This window comes from Penicillium coprophilum (assembly GCF_028826855.1).
Source record: "Penicillium coprophilum strain IBT 35676 chromosome Unknown utg000004l_segment0_segment0, whole genome shotgun sequence".
Classification (NCBI taxonomy): Eukaryota; Fungi; Ascomycota; class Eurotiomycetes; order Eurotiales; family Aspergillaceae; genus Penicillium; species Penicillium coprophilum.
Window position 1 is genome coordinate 1,575,145 of NW_026622723.1, and position 17,867 is coordinate 1,593,011.

Here is a 17,867-nt window from a genome sequence, read left to right on the forward strand (position 1 = left end):
TGTTTCTCTATTTTATTTTTCTATTCCTCTGAATATCTTCTTTATCATAAATGCCTTGGGCTTAGCGGAATTCCGTGATATAGCTTATTTCCGAACGCAGTCATGCCGGTTCCGCATCTCCGCCGTGCTTCCCAAGCCAGTAAGTTTGTCTTCCCGTAACTTTTCATCCCACTATCACACATCAAAGAATTCCAACATGTCAACTAACGTTGATCCAGGCAGATCATCTAGATCATCCATGGAAGATTCCCCGCCAAGTGGAGAGGATGAGGTCGTTGAGCCCGATCAGGGAAACGGTACGTGCAAATCCACACTCAGTCCCCGGAGATGAGCTAACTTGATATATCGGTTTAGTACTGTCTCACATCATTTCTCAGTTGCGCCCAGGTGCTGATCTGAGTCGTGTCGTCTTGCCGACATTCATTCTCGAGCCCCGGTCTATGCTGGAGCGGATCACCAAGTACGTTTTACACCCCGCAGCTCCAAGCGGGCAGCCTGGAGCTTACCGGATCATATGCTGAGATACATCAACTGACAAAATCATTTCTATAGCTTCATGGCCCATCCTGAAACACTCCTTCCTATGTCGGCCATTGACGATCCCCTTGAGCGCTTTGTCTCCGTGGTGAAATTTTATCTGAGTGGATGGCACATCAAACCACCGTATGTCGCCCGCTTGCTGTTTGTCTGGGAATATATGCTAACCTTTGCATAGAGGAGTGAAGAAGCCGCTCAATCCCATCCTGGGAGAGACCTTCACTTGCTACTGGGACTATCCCGATGGAACCCGTGCCTATTACATCTCCGAACAGACCTCCCACCACCCACCCAAGTCGAGCTATTTCTTTGCAGCACCGGAGCATAAAATCCGGATTGATGGAACGCTCAAGCCCCGCAGTAAATTCTTGGGCAACTCTGCCGCCAGTATGATGGAGGGTATCGCCATTCTGCGACTGTTGAACCACGGAGATAAAGAAAAGGGCGAAAGATAGTATGTTGCGTCGGTCCTTATAGACCTTTCGGTTACTGACCAAACTAGTATTCTGACCCAACCCAATATGTATGCGCGCGGCATTCTTTTCGGAAAGATGAGGTATGAACTTGGCGATCACAGCTACGTGCGTTGTCCTGAGAATCACCTCGTGGCCGATATCGAGTTCAAGACCAAAGGATATTTCTCCGGTACTTATAACGCCATTGGGGGAACTATCAAGAACGAAAAGACTGGAGAGGTGCTATATGAACTGTCCGGAATGTGGAATGGGGAGATGGACCTGAAGGATGTTCACGTACGTTGCGCATACCCAAAGCTTCTTCCGGATTCAATGCTGACCGATAACAGACCCACAAAAAAGACATCTTGTTTGATGCAACACACGCGAAGGCTACCCCTCCTTTGGTCCGCCCCATGGAGGAGCAGGGAGAGCGGGAATCGCAGCGACTATGGCATGACACTGTCCAAGCGATTATAGCCCGCGATCATGAAGCTGCAACGGACGCAAAGACCAAGATCGAAGACCGCCAGCGAGAGGAGGCGGCGAAGCGCGCCGATGAGGGACTTGAATGGCGTCCGCGACTTTTCCGTCATATCCAAGGTGGTCCCGGTGGACCGGATGAGGGCGAGGAAGACCTTGACTGGATCATCAATGCTCAAATGTAAGAACAATTCCTCAACCCCTAAAGACTAATAACTAACAGTCTCAAGTGACATGAACGATCCCCAGGTCGCTACCAAGCAGATCCTCTCAATCGTACCGATCGTCCAAGGTCAGAAGGAGTCATCGCAATTTCAAATCCCGCCGCATCACCCTCATCCTTCCGCTTCCGCGAACTAGGAATCCAGGCATATACCGCCTCACCCAGCTAATGCCACCACCCCCAGGCTCCGAGACAAATCCCGATGCCACCCAAAGCACCGTGGAACGAACAGATCCTCAAACATCAGAAGCGAAGAAGTTTGTAGACGCCCAGGAAACCTCATAAGCCACCAAAAAGCCCCATGCGTCCACCCTCTGGCCCCCGTCCATGCTATCGTCGACTTGATCGAACCTGGCTGCTGGGGTCGCCTCACCTCTCTCACTTTCACCTGATCCTTGAGTGATATCACGCTCCCTCTCTCTCCCTCCCTTCCTCTCTCTCTCTCTCTCTCTGCCTTGATGTAGTCAACCTGCGCAGATATACCCAGCACAGCCACTCGAGGCGGCTGATAGTTCCCCTCTGCCCCTCTGATGTTTCAACACAGCGTTTTTTCTCGGTCATCATGCCGCTCCCATTGCTGGATACCCGATCTGATTTTATCTGAAAATTCAAAAATCTCAAACAATTTCCTAAAATCTCACCTGAATCTGAGTATCCTCCATGCTAAACGTCTATATACAATACAAGAGGTACATAGCAGGGTTTAATACCGTCTCAATCAGACATAAGAGAATCCATGAAGACAATTATAGTTACAATATGAAGGAAGTTGAGTGCTCTCGGCATTTTATGCATTTAGGGCCTGGCGTTTTACTCTCAGATTAATCTCCCCAATGTCCACTTACATCTTGATATCCAGGAGTTTTGCCTCTCTTGTTCAAGTCCACTTGACTTTTGATCAATTGATTTTGTGTCTCTGTCCATTACTATACAAAGCTCTCCTAGAAGAGAGGGATATCACAATAGATGACAACTACCCAGCCACCAGATATTACCATACAAAGACAACCAAAACTCCCCTCCAATATCCAAACACAAAACGCCATGTCAAACCATGCTTTACTCCTGAGAGTGACTCACCCGTCACCAAGCTGCACAAAGATCATGAATACAACTCTCCCTTGTATCCAGCCCCACGCTCTAGATCCCGTCGCCGATTACCTCGCGGGATAGCACCCGCAGAGCCAGTGTAAGCCAAGCCAGAACCAGCCGCCGCCGCATCCGCAGCAGCCATCGACCCACCACCCTCATATTCCTCTCTCTCCTCTTCGATCAGCATCGTCTGCTCCTCAATCTCCTTCTCGGTATCCTCACGCAACCCCAGTATATCCGGCGGGATAAAGCTCATCTGCACACTGGGCGCACCCTTGATATACCTCAGCTGCTCATGGACAGCCTCGACAAGACCCTCAAGGTACGCGCGCGTATTCTTATTATCAAGCTTGCGCATCTCCGACAGAGGCGGGAAGAGCGAGTAATCAGGACCGAAGTGATTGCGGAACGCGACAGAGTCCGGGATAGTGGGGTCGATGATCTTATCTGCCTCGAGCAGGATCGATGTCTCGTGCGCCCACGCGCGAGAGACGTTGCGCGGTGTGTAGCCGCCACCGCCAACGACTAGCATGGGTAGGCCGAAGGTCTTGGTGTATGCGACGCAGGCGCCGTGCGCGCGCACGTTCAGGTTGAAGCAGCCTAGTCGGTCACAGCCCAGACTGTCGGCGCCGCATTGTAGAACGACTGCGCCTGGTTGATAGGTCTTCATGCATGCGCCGATTACCTCTTTGAAAAGGGCGATGTAAGATTCGTCGTCGATGCCGTCATTGAGCGGGACGTTGATTGCGTGGTGGGCGCCTGGGTTGAGTGGGTGTGCAGGACCTGTGTCTTCGCGTGCACCGGTGCCCGGGAAGAAGTTGTCTTTGTCGTATTTGTGGAAGGAGACTGTGAGTACGCGGTCAGTTGACCAGAAAGCTTGCTCGACGCCGTCGCCGTGGTGTACGTCGATATCGATGTACATGACGCGCGGGTGGTGGCGCAGGAGCTGGAGCGTGCCCAGGACGATGTCGTTGACATAGCAGAAGCCGCTTGCTTCGGCTTTTTTGGCATGGTGGAGGCCGCCGGACCAATTAATTGCGATGTCGGATTGGTTGTTGCAGAGCTTGCGCGCGGCGTCGACGCTGCCGCCGGCGTATAGCGAGCAGTAGCTGTACAGGCCGTCGAAGACGGGACAATCGTCACCGAAATTGAAGCGCACCACGTTGTCTGCTTGCTCGGGCTTGTCTATGTCGCCAGGCATGATCTGTTTCAGGAAGTCGAGGTAGTCTCTCTCGTGGAAGTCGGCCATTTCCTCATAGGTCGCTGCGCGCGAGAGATACAGGTCCATGGCGTGGTGCATGCCGTACGCCATGACGAGCTGTTTGGTGAGCGTGAGGCGCCATGGCTTCATTGGATGTGACTGGCCAAAGTGGTGGGGCTCAACGGCTGGATTGGCGTGCCATGATACCCGATAGCCTTGTGGACGAGCTATTTGTAGGTTTTGGAGCTCGGCAGTGGACTTTTGGTCGAGAGTAAGGGTCGGCTTCGGGGTGGAGGGAGATGCATACTCTTGAACGACGGAAGAGCGAGCCATCGAGATCGATAATTGGGTTAAGGACCGGGAATTAAGGAATTATGAACGCCAAAACGTTCATTTTAGATGGGATAAATGGAATTCGAGATGGGACCGACGGAAGTTCATGACTAAGCAGATCGGCGGGCGGGGCCAATCTTGCATGTTTCCCGCTCTTCCAGGAAGGAACGGACAAATAGGAAGGAGCAAAGGAGGATGGAAGTGCTTCGGCCATACATCACCACTATAGGCTATACTATATATGTGGAAATTGCGCTGAGTTCTACTTTTCAGTGAAGTACCCGGCTTGAGATGTCGAAGCTCATGATAGTCCTATATGTTCAACGTTCCAAGCCGTTTGAGTGCCTTTCTGATACTTGTGACATTGGAGATCCTCGGCCTTCACATCTTCCTAGATTGATTCACTGAATGCTGCAGCAATCAGCTTCTGGCACTCACATCTACGCCAAGTCATGTTCATCGAATCAATACCGAGGTTAGGTATATCTTCTAGATGCCTGCCCATGTGCCTTGAAACGTTGATATAGAGGCGATGGTACAAGAGAGCTATATCAGCACCGTAGCTCTGGAGAAGTGGAGAGTTGCACATCATCAAGGGGCTGCAATTACCTGGAGGAACTCAAAAGTGTAGAGATGATGAGCGAAAGCTTGTTTCACCTGCGTTCCAATGCCTTTAATGACGTCCTACCTTCGGGGAGAAAGCTATTTGTGCGGCTCATTTTCTGAGATGAGCGTCTATCCGCCCCTAACTCTTCACCTAGACAATAGTTATATCTATGTCGGATCAGCTTGACAAGTCACTGTGATCTTCGTTACCATAAGACAACAACCATGGGTCTACCATCAGCAGGAACCAGCCTGCGGCGATCTCTGCAGGATCCACAGGTATTCATCACAGCCCCAGGAGTATATGACGGAGTGTCAGCACGGCTAGCACTAGCAGCAGGCTTCGATGCGCTTTATATGGTATGCAATGCAAGATGAGCAAGATGTCCCCGTCGGGATCCCAGAGCTGACACCACCCACTAGACAGGCGCCGGAACAGCCGCCTCGGTACATGGCCAAGCAGACCTCGGAATCTGCACGCTGAACGACATGCGAGCGAACGCAGAGATGCTAGCAAATCTCTCCCCGCACACACCGCTGATTGCCGACGCCGACACCGGCTACGGCGGGCCGATCATGGTAGCCCGCACAACGGAGCAATACGCGCGGTCCGGCGTCGCGGCCTTCCACATCGAGGATCAAGTACAAACCAAGCGATGTGGACACCTCTTCGGCAAGCAGCTCGTCGATACGGATACCTACACCAGCCATATCCGAGCGGCTGTCCAAGCGCGCGAACGCTTAGGCAGTGATATCGTGGTCATTGCGCGGACAGACTCGCTGCAGCCGCATGGCTATGAAGAGAGTTTGGCGCGGCTGCGGGCGGCTAGGGACGCGGGCGCGGACGTCGGGTTCTTAGAAGGCATTTCGTCAAGGGAAATGGCCCACCGGGTTGTGGCCGACCTTGCGCCGTGGCCTTTGCTGTTGCTGTTGAATATGGTGGAACATGGGTCCACGCCTTCCATTTCTGCCAAGGAGGCCAAGGGGATTGGATTTCGGATTATTATCTTCCCACTTGCGACTCTGGGTCCGGCTCTCTTGGCTATGAGGGAGGGCTTGAAGAGATTGAAGCTCGATGGCTTGCCTGGTCTTGACGAGGAGTTGACGCCCCGCATGTTGTTTAGAGTTTGTGGGCTGGATGATAATTTGAAGTTGGATGCGGCCGCTGGTGGTGTTACGTTTGACGGTGGCGTGGAGTTAAGATAAATGGACGCCTGTGAAAACGGCAACTTCCTCTTTGGAGAAGAAAGATTGTAAATACTAGTATCGTCTCCACCCGTCGTACGATTCTATTTTTCAGCCACATTCATTATGTTCGAGAAACTGAAATCACGATTCTGTATACCCTGTATACAACAATGTGTGCATTATCTGGGTCTAATTTAGATTACCATGCAAAGAAAGGGAGCCATGTGGTTTTCTTTTATGGTTATGGTTCGCGGGTACACTGACAGCAGATTTCATTTCCCCCAGCCAATAGGATAAGTTGTAGATCGATCGTACCGAGGATCCTCCCGTGTCGACCTTGGTTTTGTTTATTGACAAGCCCCCGGGGCCATTTTCTATAATTTTTGATCCAGGGGCTTGAAGGGGTCTGCTGTGATTATATTGATTTAAGTGTTCAAAGTCGTGGGTACCTGCATCAAGGTGTCTGCCAGGGGTTCCTGCACGAATAACCCTAATGTTTCAGGAAACGCTTGTGGCAAACCGTACTCCGTACACCGTTGATACGATGATACAGTATACTACGATATACGGAGTACCGAGTACATACTTTGTACTCCGTTCGGAATCTTTGGAAAGCCAGGTGCGCTTAAAGTTTCAGTAAAACTAGACACACATGAAACGACTTCAAGATTTAGCCCGAGTTGAGTTAGAAGGCCTGGATTCCCGACGGGCCATTTCGGCCTGCCATTATGGAGACAGTCCGGAGACTCGTCATGTGGGTGGAGAACGGCTTCGACGCCACCAGTGAAGATACAAATGGGTGTGCCTTACAGAAAAATATCGAGGACCCATCGGCCGCGTAGGGGTCTGGCCGCAGATCAACGGCAGAGATTCGCCCTGTTATGCGCACATCCGTGGATACGATTAACAGAGTGAGGTCAATCCTTATATTAATTGTTACGGGGAGGAAAATGTGATCTCTTTGCTGTATGTTGTAACGAGTTGGGTACTAACATACTTATAAGGTGCTAACGAGTGTCCACGTATGTTGTCGTGTGAGTTGTTATTTCAGATTGCCTTGGAATTCGTAAGACAGTTCAGATCCTTACTGTCCACCTGCGCCGATTGGTTTATGTGGGGAATTAGGATGACGGGGATAGTCGTCTTGAGGTGTATGTGTAAGTTTGAACGTTCTTTGTGCATCGTATCGAAATTTTACAAAAGCCTTGGTATTCAAACCCTCATATGGACGTTGGGCTCTCGTGTCCACGTCTTCGAGATATTTAGCATTCCGATGGTACTCCGTACACGTGTTTGACATTAGGCAAGTATAAATCAATGACAAATTTTCAATAATAGGAATCATAATAATAGAACGGATGTTCTTTAATAATACGGAGCACGGAGTAGGAGAAGAGGATAAAAATACTGAATATAGGAGAGACAACCCCTTATCCCACCTGCACAGCCTGGGAGACATAGTATAGCCAAGTAAACAATACCAAGGGAAATAGAGTCTGGGCCCTTGACAGCCAGCCTTGGAACCAATCAAACCGGGTAAAATCGGTGCACGGCCAGGAACCGCCAGGCACCGACCAATCATAAATCGATGGCCCCTGATTTTTGGGAGTTTCTTTTTTGGGTTCAAGTCCCAGCCTAACAGCCCGTTGTGTGTAACTTGGTATTGTACTAATAGGCCCCCCTAGTCCACTTTCTTCTCTTCTCTCTTCATCCTCACACACATTCCTTTGAATTGAATTTTCCAGAGCTTTCGCTCAAGTCACTCATTACTTCAATTTTCAAGATGCATTTCTCCAACTCGATGCTGTTGATGACAGCGCTGACCGCTGGGTCGGCTGTCGCTCGTCTTCACGGCCACGACCGCCGTCACAACCACCTCCGAGACGTCGTCGACATTGACGTCGAGCCCACTGTCACTGCTGCCCCTCAGATTGCCAATGTTGAGAAGCGTGGTGAGGATGTTGTTGCCGCTACCATTGACGGCAAGCTCGTCCACTGGATCAACAACTGGTTCGGCGAGACCTCCGCTGATGCTTCTTCCACCACCGAGGCCCCCAAGGCTACCGTTGCTCCCTCTTCAACCACCAGTGCCGCCGCCAAGTCCTCCACCGAGGAGGCCGTTGAGACCGTCAAGCCCACCCCCGTTGCCTCTAGCCCCTCCAGCTCCGGCTCTTCTGGCTCCAGCAACTGGGCCAACTACCCTTCCGACGGCAAGTACTCCACCAAGGGATTCGGTTCCTCCACTGCCAGCAAGCGCGTCGGCTCCCTCGACTGGGACTACATCGGCAACGTCGGTAGCCCATGGGGTAGCAACATGATCCGCGTCGAAGAGGACACCGCCAGCGAGTACAAGCACGTTATCCGTTTCGAGAATGACAACTCCAAGGCCTGGACCGTCGTCATGTGGAACTCGTACGGTCCCAGCGGTGGTCTGAACGGTTTCTGGAGCCCCAACAAGGCTCTGAGCTTCACCGTCGAGCCTGGCCACAGCACCTTCGTCGCCATCGATGATGACTCTCAGGGTGGTTGGGGTGCTGCCGAAGGCGAAGGTCTCCCTACCAACTTCGTCGGCGAGTACGCCTCCACCTGGGGTGAGTTCGACATGAGCAACTCCCAGAACGACGGCTTCTCCGGCTGGGACGTCTCCTGCATCATCGCCCAGCTCGCCGACATGCACATTGCTGGTATGCAGATCTGCAACCACGAGGGTGAGAAGTGCTCTTCTATCTCCCAGGGTGCTTCCAAAGTTGTCAGCGCCTACACCTCCGCCGATCAGGGCAAGCCCGACAAGGCCGTTTCCCAGTCCGCTGGCCCCGTCCGCCTCGTCGTCAACCTGGGCTGGTCCTCTTAAACGGTCACGCCAAGTGTTCCCATCTCGTCCTATTTTCAGCAATTTTATCCTCTCTACTGAGATCTCGTCTTTCTTGCGCAAATGGTTCAACGCCGAAGGTGTCCTTGTATCTTTTCCCTGATTCGATGTGTGCGTGCGCAGGTCGCTTGTCCCAACAACCATCCTGGCCACACATCCTTCCATCTTCGAGCGGCTCCTCGATGGATATCTTTGTTCCCGTCTAGGAGTTTATACATATCTTTGTGGTCATGATTCGCGTCCTTTCGTCTTTCTTCTCTGTACATATACCATCTGATTTGAGAGTTGATATCATTTCCTTTTTCCTTTCATTCAAACCTACTTACTCTGTATACTTGATTGTATTTAATAGCCATTAAGCGCCGATACCTACAGAGGGACATCGACCCCAATGTACCATCGGTCCATTATCCCCTCTAGTCTCCCAGGATCATTAGGGCCCGACGCCAGTTCGTCGGTCATAAACCTGAAACGAAATCGTGTCTATCGCCAAGCCCCACTACCCCGAAACCGATATGCTATGATCCTTCGGCACTAAATTGTATGGCTTGCATGAGGCTCAACTAATTATCTGTGCATGTTTGAGCAAGAGGGTTGCCATTTTGACGGATGAAGTCCAAATTTGAACATATTATAAATGTCAAACCAAAAGCTTAATACGTAAAATTATGACCTCCGTACATTATTTAGGTAGTTTCAGGAATTTTCGTGGATGAATCTGAGATGTCAAGTTCAGAGTTAGGGCTTCGGAGGAATGCCAGCATACATGCAGTGACATCTACCAAGGATGAATGTCACTACTGGATTCTTTGAGGACTCGATTATCTACCATAGTAAGCAAATGAATCTTCTATTGAATGTGATTATAAAGCTAAAAACAAAGGAGATATTTTGAGCAGTGGGCCAGATCAAAAACCTGCAAGTTTGGTGTGGCAAGCAACCGGAGGTCGACACACAAGTACAAAGGACAAAACGCACTGTTATCGTACAGCCTTCGCGTTCACCTCAAATAGTAGAACAAAACACCAATCCCCTAACGTCCACGGGACCAGACGCAAGGAGCTTTCAATGCCTAGAACGCGCCCAGGAAGTCAGCCGCAGACCCAGGATCAACCTGCAACACACCTGCATCTTCCTCAAACTCCTCCTCTTCCTGGACACCTCCAGCCGAAAAAGAAAGCAAGCCTACATGCACCATATACCCAACGAGAGCAGCCGTGCCCGCCACAGCAGTGGCAATAGACAATAACATATCCTTGTTACTAGAATCCGCATACGAAGACAGAACCTGTTTCTCAACCGAGCTAAACGCCGAATCAGCCTCAACAGCCTGCTTCAGCCGCCTATTCTGGCGCACCTCACGCAAAAATGGCGTGTTATCCGCCAACGTGCCAAGGAGGGTAGTCCCGACAGCAGCGACGGAGATGCGCTCAGGTGCGCGCCACGGCAGAGCAGCTGGTGCCGTCGGCTGGAAAGCATGCTTAGCCTCGACGGGTGCGTCTCCGAAACAGCGGCTGCGCATGCGCTCCGTGTATGCTGTCAGTAACGGGGCCTTGGCGCGCATCGCATCGCGCAGCCAGGGGAAGGCTAGCTCCGGTACGAGCGCCAGCGACAGGTAGCCCAGCGCGACGCAGTCCAGAGAGGAGGGGTTGTTGTTGTCGTCGGCGGGGAGCAGACAAATCTTGCTGCGGGCAAGCATTGCTTCGAGTGGCTCGAAGAAATCGGCTGTGAGGGCTTCCAGCCGGAACTGATTGGTTTGCGCTGTGCGGCCGAGGAGTTTGGAGACTGTGTCACGAGGCTGCTGGATCATGTTGCTAGGGATTTGTCCGGCTGCTACGGCGGCGGAGTGCTCGCGTTTGCGCTGGTCTTCCATTGCTTGCAGGTCTAGCGAGGATAGGCCGAGGTGTTCGGTGCGGGTTTTGGCGGCGCTGTGGAGCTTAGGTGGAAGGATCCATTGGTTGGGCCATTGGAGGAGAGAACCGTAGGCTGGGGATGTGTTGGTGTAGTAGTTCTGGCTGGTTACGTAGAGGGAGAGATCGAGGAGGGATTGGCCGCGGGATTCGATGAAGGAGGAGAAGCTGGGAGGAGGGTTTATTGTTAGTATTTTTTTTGTTTCTCGCGCCATTTCGGGCGTAGGGAGTGCGTACGCAATACTATCGGCTTTTTGTACGTCGTCTAGGTTTTGATCCAGGTTCCATGCTCCCTCCGAGTATTGGCGGAGGTAGTCGACGATATTGCGGAACCGGCTCACCCAGATAGAGCCATTCTGAAGAGCTGGAAGCTCACCTATTCGTAAGTGTCCTGTTAGCTGTCTGGTTCTGGTGATGTTTTTTTTTTTTTTGTTCCGGTCACGTCACTGACCTGTTGGGGACACGGAGGGATCGCTGCTCGCGATCAGCTCCCACGAGTCCTTAGGGAGGACTTCGGAACAGTATGCAATTGCAGCAAGGCATTGTGCGTCAATTGAGGGCAGAGTAAAGGCCGGGCCCCATACATGCAATTGTAGTACCATGGTGGCTTTGCGCTTGGGGAAGCAGGGCTGGCCGTGATTGATTTGGGCGGGCAAATCACGTGTGTTTATCCTCGGTTTCTTGATATAAGATCTTCGGCTTCTACTGACTACAAGATACAATGCGTTTATTCATCTTGATCGAGGTGTGAATGGTCTATAGATGATAGATTCCTGATAAGCATGAAAAGAAATTATTTTTCTCTTCTCCAGATTGGTTCGCTCTCGTTTATCTATACTAGGATGTATAGCTGCATATATCCTCCACGACCAAATGCCGTTATCAACCTGAAAGTCAAAATAGAAAAAAATAAAAATACGACGAACTTTCGCGCTAGAATCCAAGCTTCTTGGAAGTCAGCAAGAGAACCAAGATGTGGCTTGAATTACGAGCTAGGCAACGCCATTTCATTTCACCAGAATCATTGATAATTAGCTCCGTATATGGTTTTGAATAGATTGACAATGGCTGAGATATACGTAATGCAAGAGGGAGCGAATCGGATATATCTTCCAATCTCGCCCAAAAGCCATACTCAACCTGGTACTCGGAGCATCCATCTCACTCAGCCCGGGCAAAAGGTATCGGTGTCAAAGCTCAATGGGGCTCAGTCATACGACGCAAGCCATCTAGAACATTAAGAGCCTCAATATTCGTATACACCGCATCTCGCAGCACGGCCCAGGGAGCTGAAAGCCCAACGCATCTGTTGCATACCGCTATTTCTCGCAAGGTCCGTCTCTCTGCCTAGAACATGATCCTTGACCCTATACATCACGAGGTTCAGATAAAGTACGGAGTACTCGATTATTATATCTCCGATTAGAGTAAGATATCCAGCGAATGACCTCATTTGATGCACGTGGCTACACATGCTAGGGCCCCAGAGCTGACAGCCACACAGAGTTGTCCACCCGGTTCCTTGAAGGTTACAAGGTTATTTTAAGAAGCACGGACATCCCCTGGGGCCTGAGACAGAGGTCAAAACTCCATGATCTATTGATTTGAGCCGAAAGCTTGCTGGGGTCACTTGATCTCACCAAGATAGCCTAGCTTGGAAATTGAAACAAAAGTCAATTTATCCATGGAACATCCAAGGATAACCCATGGATAAACAAAGTGTATCGGGTTGAGGGGGAGAAGCGGGGGAAGGAACCTTGGAACACTATCTGCGAGATCTATTGGACACAGATTGTCGGGAATTCTTCAATGACGACATGCAACTGTATCAGTCAAGTGATGGATCAACGGTTAACGAGGATCCTAGCACTCCTGCATTTGTAGGCCACAGTGATCATAGTCTAATCAACAGGATGATCGGATTTCCTTGGAAATAGCTTGGAACCACCACTTGGGGGTGCTATTGACAATTGACTAGGAGAAACAACTTAAGCATGGAGTATATGTTAGCCCAGCTACTGTATCTGGAAATATAAACAGTAAGCTGATCTCCATTGTGTTCAGAGTCCTAACAGCATTAAGGTGTAGGACACCAATATGGTTACTAAAAGCCGAGGCGCTCGGACGGGGCCAAACTCGTATCTTGCTTCCTTCTTGCTCCGCTCGGCCGTTTACCGTTTAGCCGTGGATATTACGAGCTAAATATGCACATGCTAGGGACGTTACCGATATGTCTTAGTCTGGCCAACGTTCAATCCCTGTTTGGGGTGTATGCATGCAACCGGGTGAGATAGTATGGTGTGATTGAAGACTATGTTCGAGTCGCATATATGAGTTCCAGCCATGCAGCGACATGCGGAATGTCCAATGTATCGGCCTTGCAGCCATGCATTGGACTGGATCTGGCGAATGCGCTGTAAATCATAATGGGAGGCTCGATAAGGATCGCGTCAGATCGGTACCTCAGATCTTATGATGGAAGAAATGCGTATACACTATGGGGCCTCATAGATGGGTCTGCCCCCCAACTAATGAGTCATACTGACGTATAGTTTCTAAATCACTCGTATCTGGTATATTCATTTGTGCGCGAAATATGCGTCAATTGGACTACCGCGACATCCGCCCCCGTGAGATCCCTGCTAGCTTCGCTACTAGTGGTTTTGTGCGGGATGCCGGCTGGTTAGTGAAAACGGGCGGTCAGGTGGGTGTCACCCGCAGTCCCCGGTCTTCCTTATGCACGACATATGCGTGGACCGTAAGCAATTAATCACAGACTTGGAACGTTGTAGATAAAACACAAATTGCTCTGTTGGGTATACTAAGTCTATGATACATATCGATTCAGATTCGGCCAGATGCAGGGGAAAACATAAAACCAGGGGAAAAGATAAACGAAAAAAAGAGAATTAAACAGACGTTCAAACGGTCAGAATGACAGGTCACAACGGCAGACAGGGGGGAAAAAGAAAAAAAGACACTATGCGCCTGATCAGTGCTATGGTGACGATCGCACAGTAACCCCGGTCAATCCTAGGCACCAAGACGGGGGCTGTAGACAAGTTCGCATTGTCCAATTGAGGTGCAGCGGCTGAGGAGCTGCACCATTCTCCGCATCTGCGCGTCACAGGTAGGTCAAGATCGAATGGGTGAAATGAAAGCCCCACAGAAGACCGGGGGGTAATTAATAGTGTCAAGAGTTGGAGACAAAGAGCAAGAAATAGAAAGGCTATTAATGCAGCTCGAGGGAATGGTAGCGCCGGCGCTGGGTCCCATAGCGGACGAGTAGGGTTGCTGAAGAGCGAGAGGACAAAGAAACAGAAAAGTGAATCCCAAAAATGAGAATTAAAAAAATTGTCCGAGGCCCATTCAAAACAATTTTTTTTTACCACGCGCATAAAGCTGTGGCTAGCGATGCATCGTCGCATTGGAATGCCAAGAGGCACCCATGGACGGTGGAAAAGCTAGCGGTCTTTGGTTTGCCGTATCAAGACCAACTTTAAGCAAGGGCGTGATTTTGTTTAGGCGGTAGGCGGGACCATAGTGTAAATTAGGTGTTGAAGGTCCGAATCGAAAACAAAGAATCGCAGGTGAGATCGAAACTAGGTCGAAGTCGCAGTCATAATATCCATGCTGAGAGGGTCCAGGTCATGGGCGGATCTGGTGGACCAGAATGCGCCGGGGTCATCATGTTCGTTGAGAAGAGGGGACTGTGGACTGTTTATTTCGGAAGCGGAGGTAGAGGGCCCTTAGGAGGAGGACCGGGGCATGGAGGGAACTGAGAGGATCCGACGGAAGGCATTGTGAATTGTGTTGGAAGGGTTGGAAGGTTTGAAGAGGGTTGATGGTAGTTCTTCAAGGTTGACAGATTGGATAACCCAAGAAGCTAGTAGGACGTAGCAGAATAAGGTATAGAGTAGAGTAAAGTGGATGGAGAGAAGGGGAAGGAAAAAAAGGTTACGGGAGTAGGGCTCTTATAGAAATCAAAGTCTCCCCCTCCCCCAACCTTTCCGGTCAACCGTCACTATTACAGACTAAATTAGGCCCTAAAATCCCCATCGAACATCCCTGCCATGAACAGGAGGCTGAGTATCCACCTGATCTGACGTAGGAATTTAATGCGATTTACTTGCTCAACTTGGCCCTCGGGCAAGGCAATGAATAATGCAGCCCCAAGTGGTAATCCAATAGAAAATTCCCATTTTTTTCTAGAAGTTCCCCACTCCTTCTCTTGTGGCGCTTTCTGTTTCCTGTGAACCACTAGTGGAGGAGAGTGGAGGGAAAATGAGACATAGTAATCAAACATATATGTCGTGCTACCTCAATATATACATAGTATATACAGATGAAGGTTAGGGTACATGGACTAAGTATGCAGCTCTTCTAATTTTCTGCTTAGGTCTCACAACCCCCCATGTACAGTAAATCATGAAACCACGCGAGATGACAACTGGTAAAGGGCAATCTCCCGTGGGCCCACCAAGGCTCCATAGGGACGGTTCCTTGATGCGGTGAGAACGACTTTTTTTTTCCCATTTTCTTTTCTTTTTTTAAAGAAAATGTTTCTTTTTATTAGTTGTACAACCTCTAATTGGAACATGATAAACCACATAGGTCCAAGCACACCTGATCCTTTATGACTCAATAGGAGAGAACAAGACGTCAGATCACAACACGTGCATGTTTGCAGATCCCGAGAGAGAGTAGCGTTAGTGGGAAAAAGAAAACTAAAAAGAAAACTAAACTAGAAGAAAAAGAAAATATTGGAAGATTTTTCAATTTTTTCGTTGACTTAGGGCCAAACGGGATGGCCGATTCGTATTGATTACACACTAAGGGCGCGACAGCCGAGATCCCAGAATGCTGGGATTACATACAGAATAAGGATACGCCTGTTCATCCGACGGATTCGTTCCCGAACTTTCTTGAACAGATATATGACATATCATGCACATATCTATGCCAACCGAGCCAGGTACATATGCACACTCCGTATACATTTAGACAATAACGACTAGGGTGGTACGGTCCCAGGGGTTAGACCAAAAAGGAGAACAAAAAGAAAATCCCAAGGAAAATGAAAATGAAAATGAAAGAGGGTTGAAGTCGCCAATCGAGGACCCATTCTAAACCGTGGGGTTTTTTACCCGTCCTACCAAACTAGATCAAGCCATGGTTGAGACCAGAATACACATAGAACCCTTTGGGGTAATTGATATTGGGCAGTTCTAACGGGTTTCGCTTTGAGTACTCCGTACTCCGGTTGCATGCACTTCGGCTATAATTCCAAATTACTATATACTCCATACTACTCCGTACTCCGTACTCCATTCATAATCCCCTTTTTTTGCTTATCTTTTATCACTCACTCCCGCTTAGGCCCTCCGGGGTTCTAATAACCACATGTAATACAAATGAAGTCCGATTTTGAGTCGTTTAACATTTCACACACAGCATTACACACACCCACCCTACCGGAGTACAGAGTCAATTAGCCTCCGCCTATAGCAATATTGTGGCTGATAGTCCCTGGCCAGGATCGTCTTCCTGCAGAGGACTGTGCATTGCACATCATCATTTCGAAAGTACGGAGTATGCAGAACAGCGTCGTAGCACATCTGGAGAAGGATGGATCCCTGTATGCAATATATGACCCCAGTCCTCATGATTATTGGCTGATGGTGAAGATTACATCGAGAGGGGTTTGTTCAACATTTCCCCCTCCCATCCCCTTAGTGGTTACGTTGTGCACATCACTGGGCCTGAAGTTTCACGATGGGAGATCGACTTCACCCCCTGGTGTGGCGTTCATGGCGTGCTTTATTATAGGTAGTGGTTACGTCTGTTGAGTGTGTGTAGTGTGAGCATCTTGCGTGAACCAGGTGTGCCAATATATAGATACGGAGGACAGACTGCTACTATGTACTACTGAGAAACTCTTTAGCTTCGGAATGTTCACAGTCTTCCCCGGAGATTATCCGGGCCTAAACAAATGTAATGCTCTCCCGTTACATCCGCCGTGTTCCTTGTTTTCAAGATTTTTTTAATCACGGCATATAAACCCAGGCAGATAGATTATCACAGTAGACATGGTACCGTATTCCTGGATTCCACATCAATGCACCCTGCCCTATGTAGTAATCCCGTGCCAACGTTATGCCCTTCGGGAATACCTTATACAAGATAACGGGTACTCGGGATTTGTAAAACGAGACCCCGCATGTGTTCAAAGGGGCAGGTAAGATTTTAAATACTAAGATAATCATTGGAACCTATATTAGAAACATCATTTAACTTCCCGGCTTACCGTGTTGGAAAAGGCAAGGCATATATATAAGTGGAGTTTCGTGGCAAACATATGCGACCACACGGGTGTACCTGAACTAAGGCCGGGGGAACCAAGAAAAGGGGAAAAGAAAAAGTGGGAGTGGCAAAAAAGAAAGTGGGAAGCAAAACACATGGGAAAAAACTCTATGAACTAGCAGACCGCAAACTTCAATAAGCCCAGTTAGGCAAAGTCAACTCCACTTAGATTGCACGCCGTTCCGCACCGTTGGAAAAAAAAAAATTAGCTGTGGAGAGTCGGAGATTTATGACTTGTTTAACAGATCGGGAATTCCCCCTGATCGTAGCACGATCGGTTTGAGATATTCATATTGCCTGTTTATTGGCTCTTACTTTGGAGGCCAAGATATTAGTTCTGATGCTTGGGAGACAAATATACTAACTAGTATGGAGCATATAAAAAAAATCACTCGTAGTATTTGTGTTAATTCTAGTACGGAGTACTTGTCGGAGTACTGGACAGTGCGTCCGAAAGCACATCGGAGACTAAAATACTTCTCCATTGAGTTGGGGTCACGGGACGAGAGGCGGGCTGTTTCAAGTGGAGCTCCACTTGAAATTCTTCTAGCTGGCCTTCTGGAAGTTGCGGCCCGAGGTTGGGAGAGCCCGTACCACATGGAGATTT

At 49.5% G+C, this 17,867-nt stretch overlaps 5 protein-coding genes across 5 annotated transcripts; 3 read left to right on the forward strand and 2 right to left on the reverse strand.

Annotated features, from left to right (window-relative positions):
• Positions 1-102: 102 nt before the first annotated feature.
• Positions 103-1,983, forward strand: N7500_005020 (OSBP family protein; the record flags this gene model as incomplete). The annotated part of the gene is made up of 9 exons (XM_056676165.1): positions 103-139; positions 219-296; positions 355-460; positions 553-663; positions 716-991; positions 1,040-1,289; positions 1,343-1,656; positions 1,706-1,767; positions 1,883-1,983. 9 exons carry the CDS (start codon positions 103-105, stop codon positions 1,981-1,983), a joined length of 1,335 nt encoding a protein of 444 aa, XP_056531165.1.
• An 817-nt stretch (positions 1,984-2,800) lies between these two features.
• Positions 2,801-4,324, reverse strand: hosA (histone deacetylase HOS2; the record flags this gene model as incomplete). The annotated part of the gene is made up of 1 exon (XM_056676166.1): positions 2,801-4,324. One exon carries the CDS (start codon positions 4,322-4,324, stop codon positions 2,801-2,803), a length of 1,524 nt encoding a protein of 507 aa, XP_056531166.1.
• Positions 4,325-5,155: 831 nt separating this feature from the next.
• On the forward strand, positions 5,156-6,136 carry N7500_005022 (isocitrate lyase/PEP mutase family protein; the record flags this gene model as incomplete). The annotated part of the gene is made up of 2 exons (XM_056676167.1): positions 5,156-5,290; positions 5,354-6,136. The coding sequence occupies 2 exons, from the start codon at positions 5,156-5,158 to the stop codon at positions 6,134-6,136; spliced, it is 918 nt and encodes a 305-aa protein (XP_056531167.1).
• A 1,765-nt stretch (positions 6,137-7,901) lies between these two features.
• On the forward strand, positions 7,902-8,969 carry aspf4 (allergen Asp F4; the record flags this gene model as incomplete). Its single annotated transcript, XM_056676168.1, has 1 exon — positions 7,902-8,969. The coding sequence occupies one exon, from the start codon at positions 7,902-7,904 to the stop codon at positions 8,967-8,969; it is 1,068 nt and encodes a 355-aa protein (XP_056531168.1).
• A 1,090-nt stretch (positions 8,970-10,059) lies between these two features.
• N7500_005024 (glutathione S-transferase family protein) lies at positions 10,060-11,499 on the reverse strand (the record flags this gene model as incomplete). The annotated part of the gene is made up of 2 exons (XM_056676169.1): positions 10,060-11,273; positions 11,349-11,499. 2 exons carry the CDS (start codon positions 11,497-11,499, stop codon positions 10,060-10,062), a joined length of 1,365 nt encoding a protein of 454 aa, XP_056531169.1.
• Positions 11,500-17,867: the final 6,368 nt, after the last annotated feature.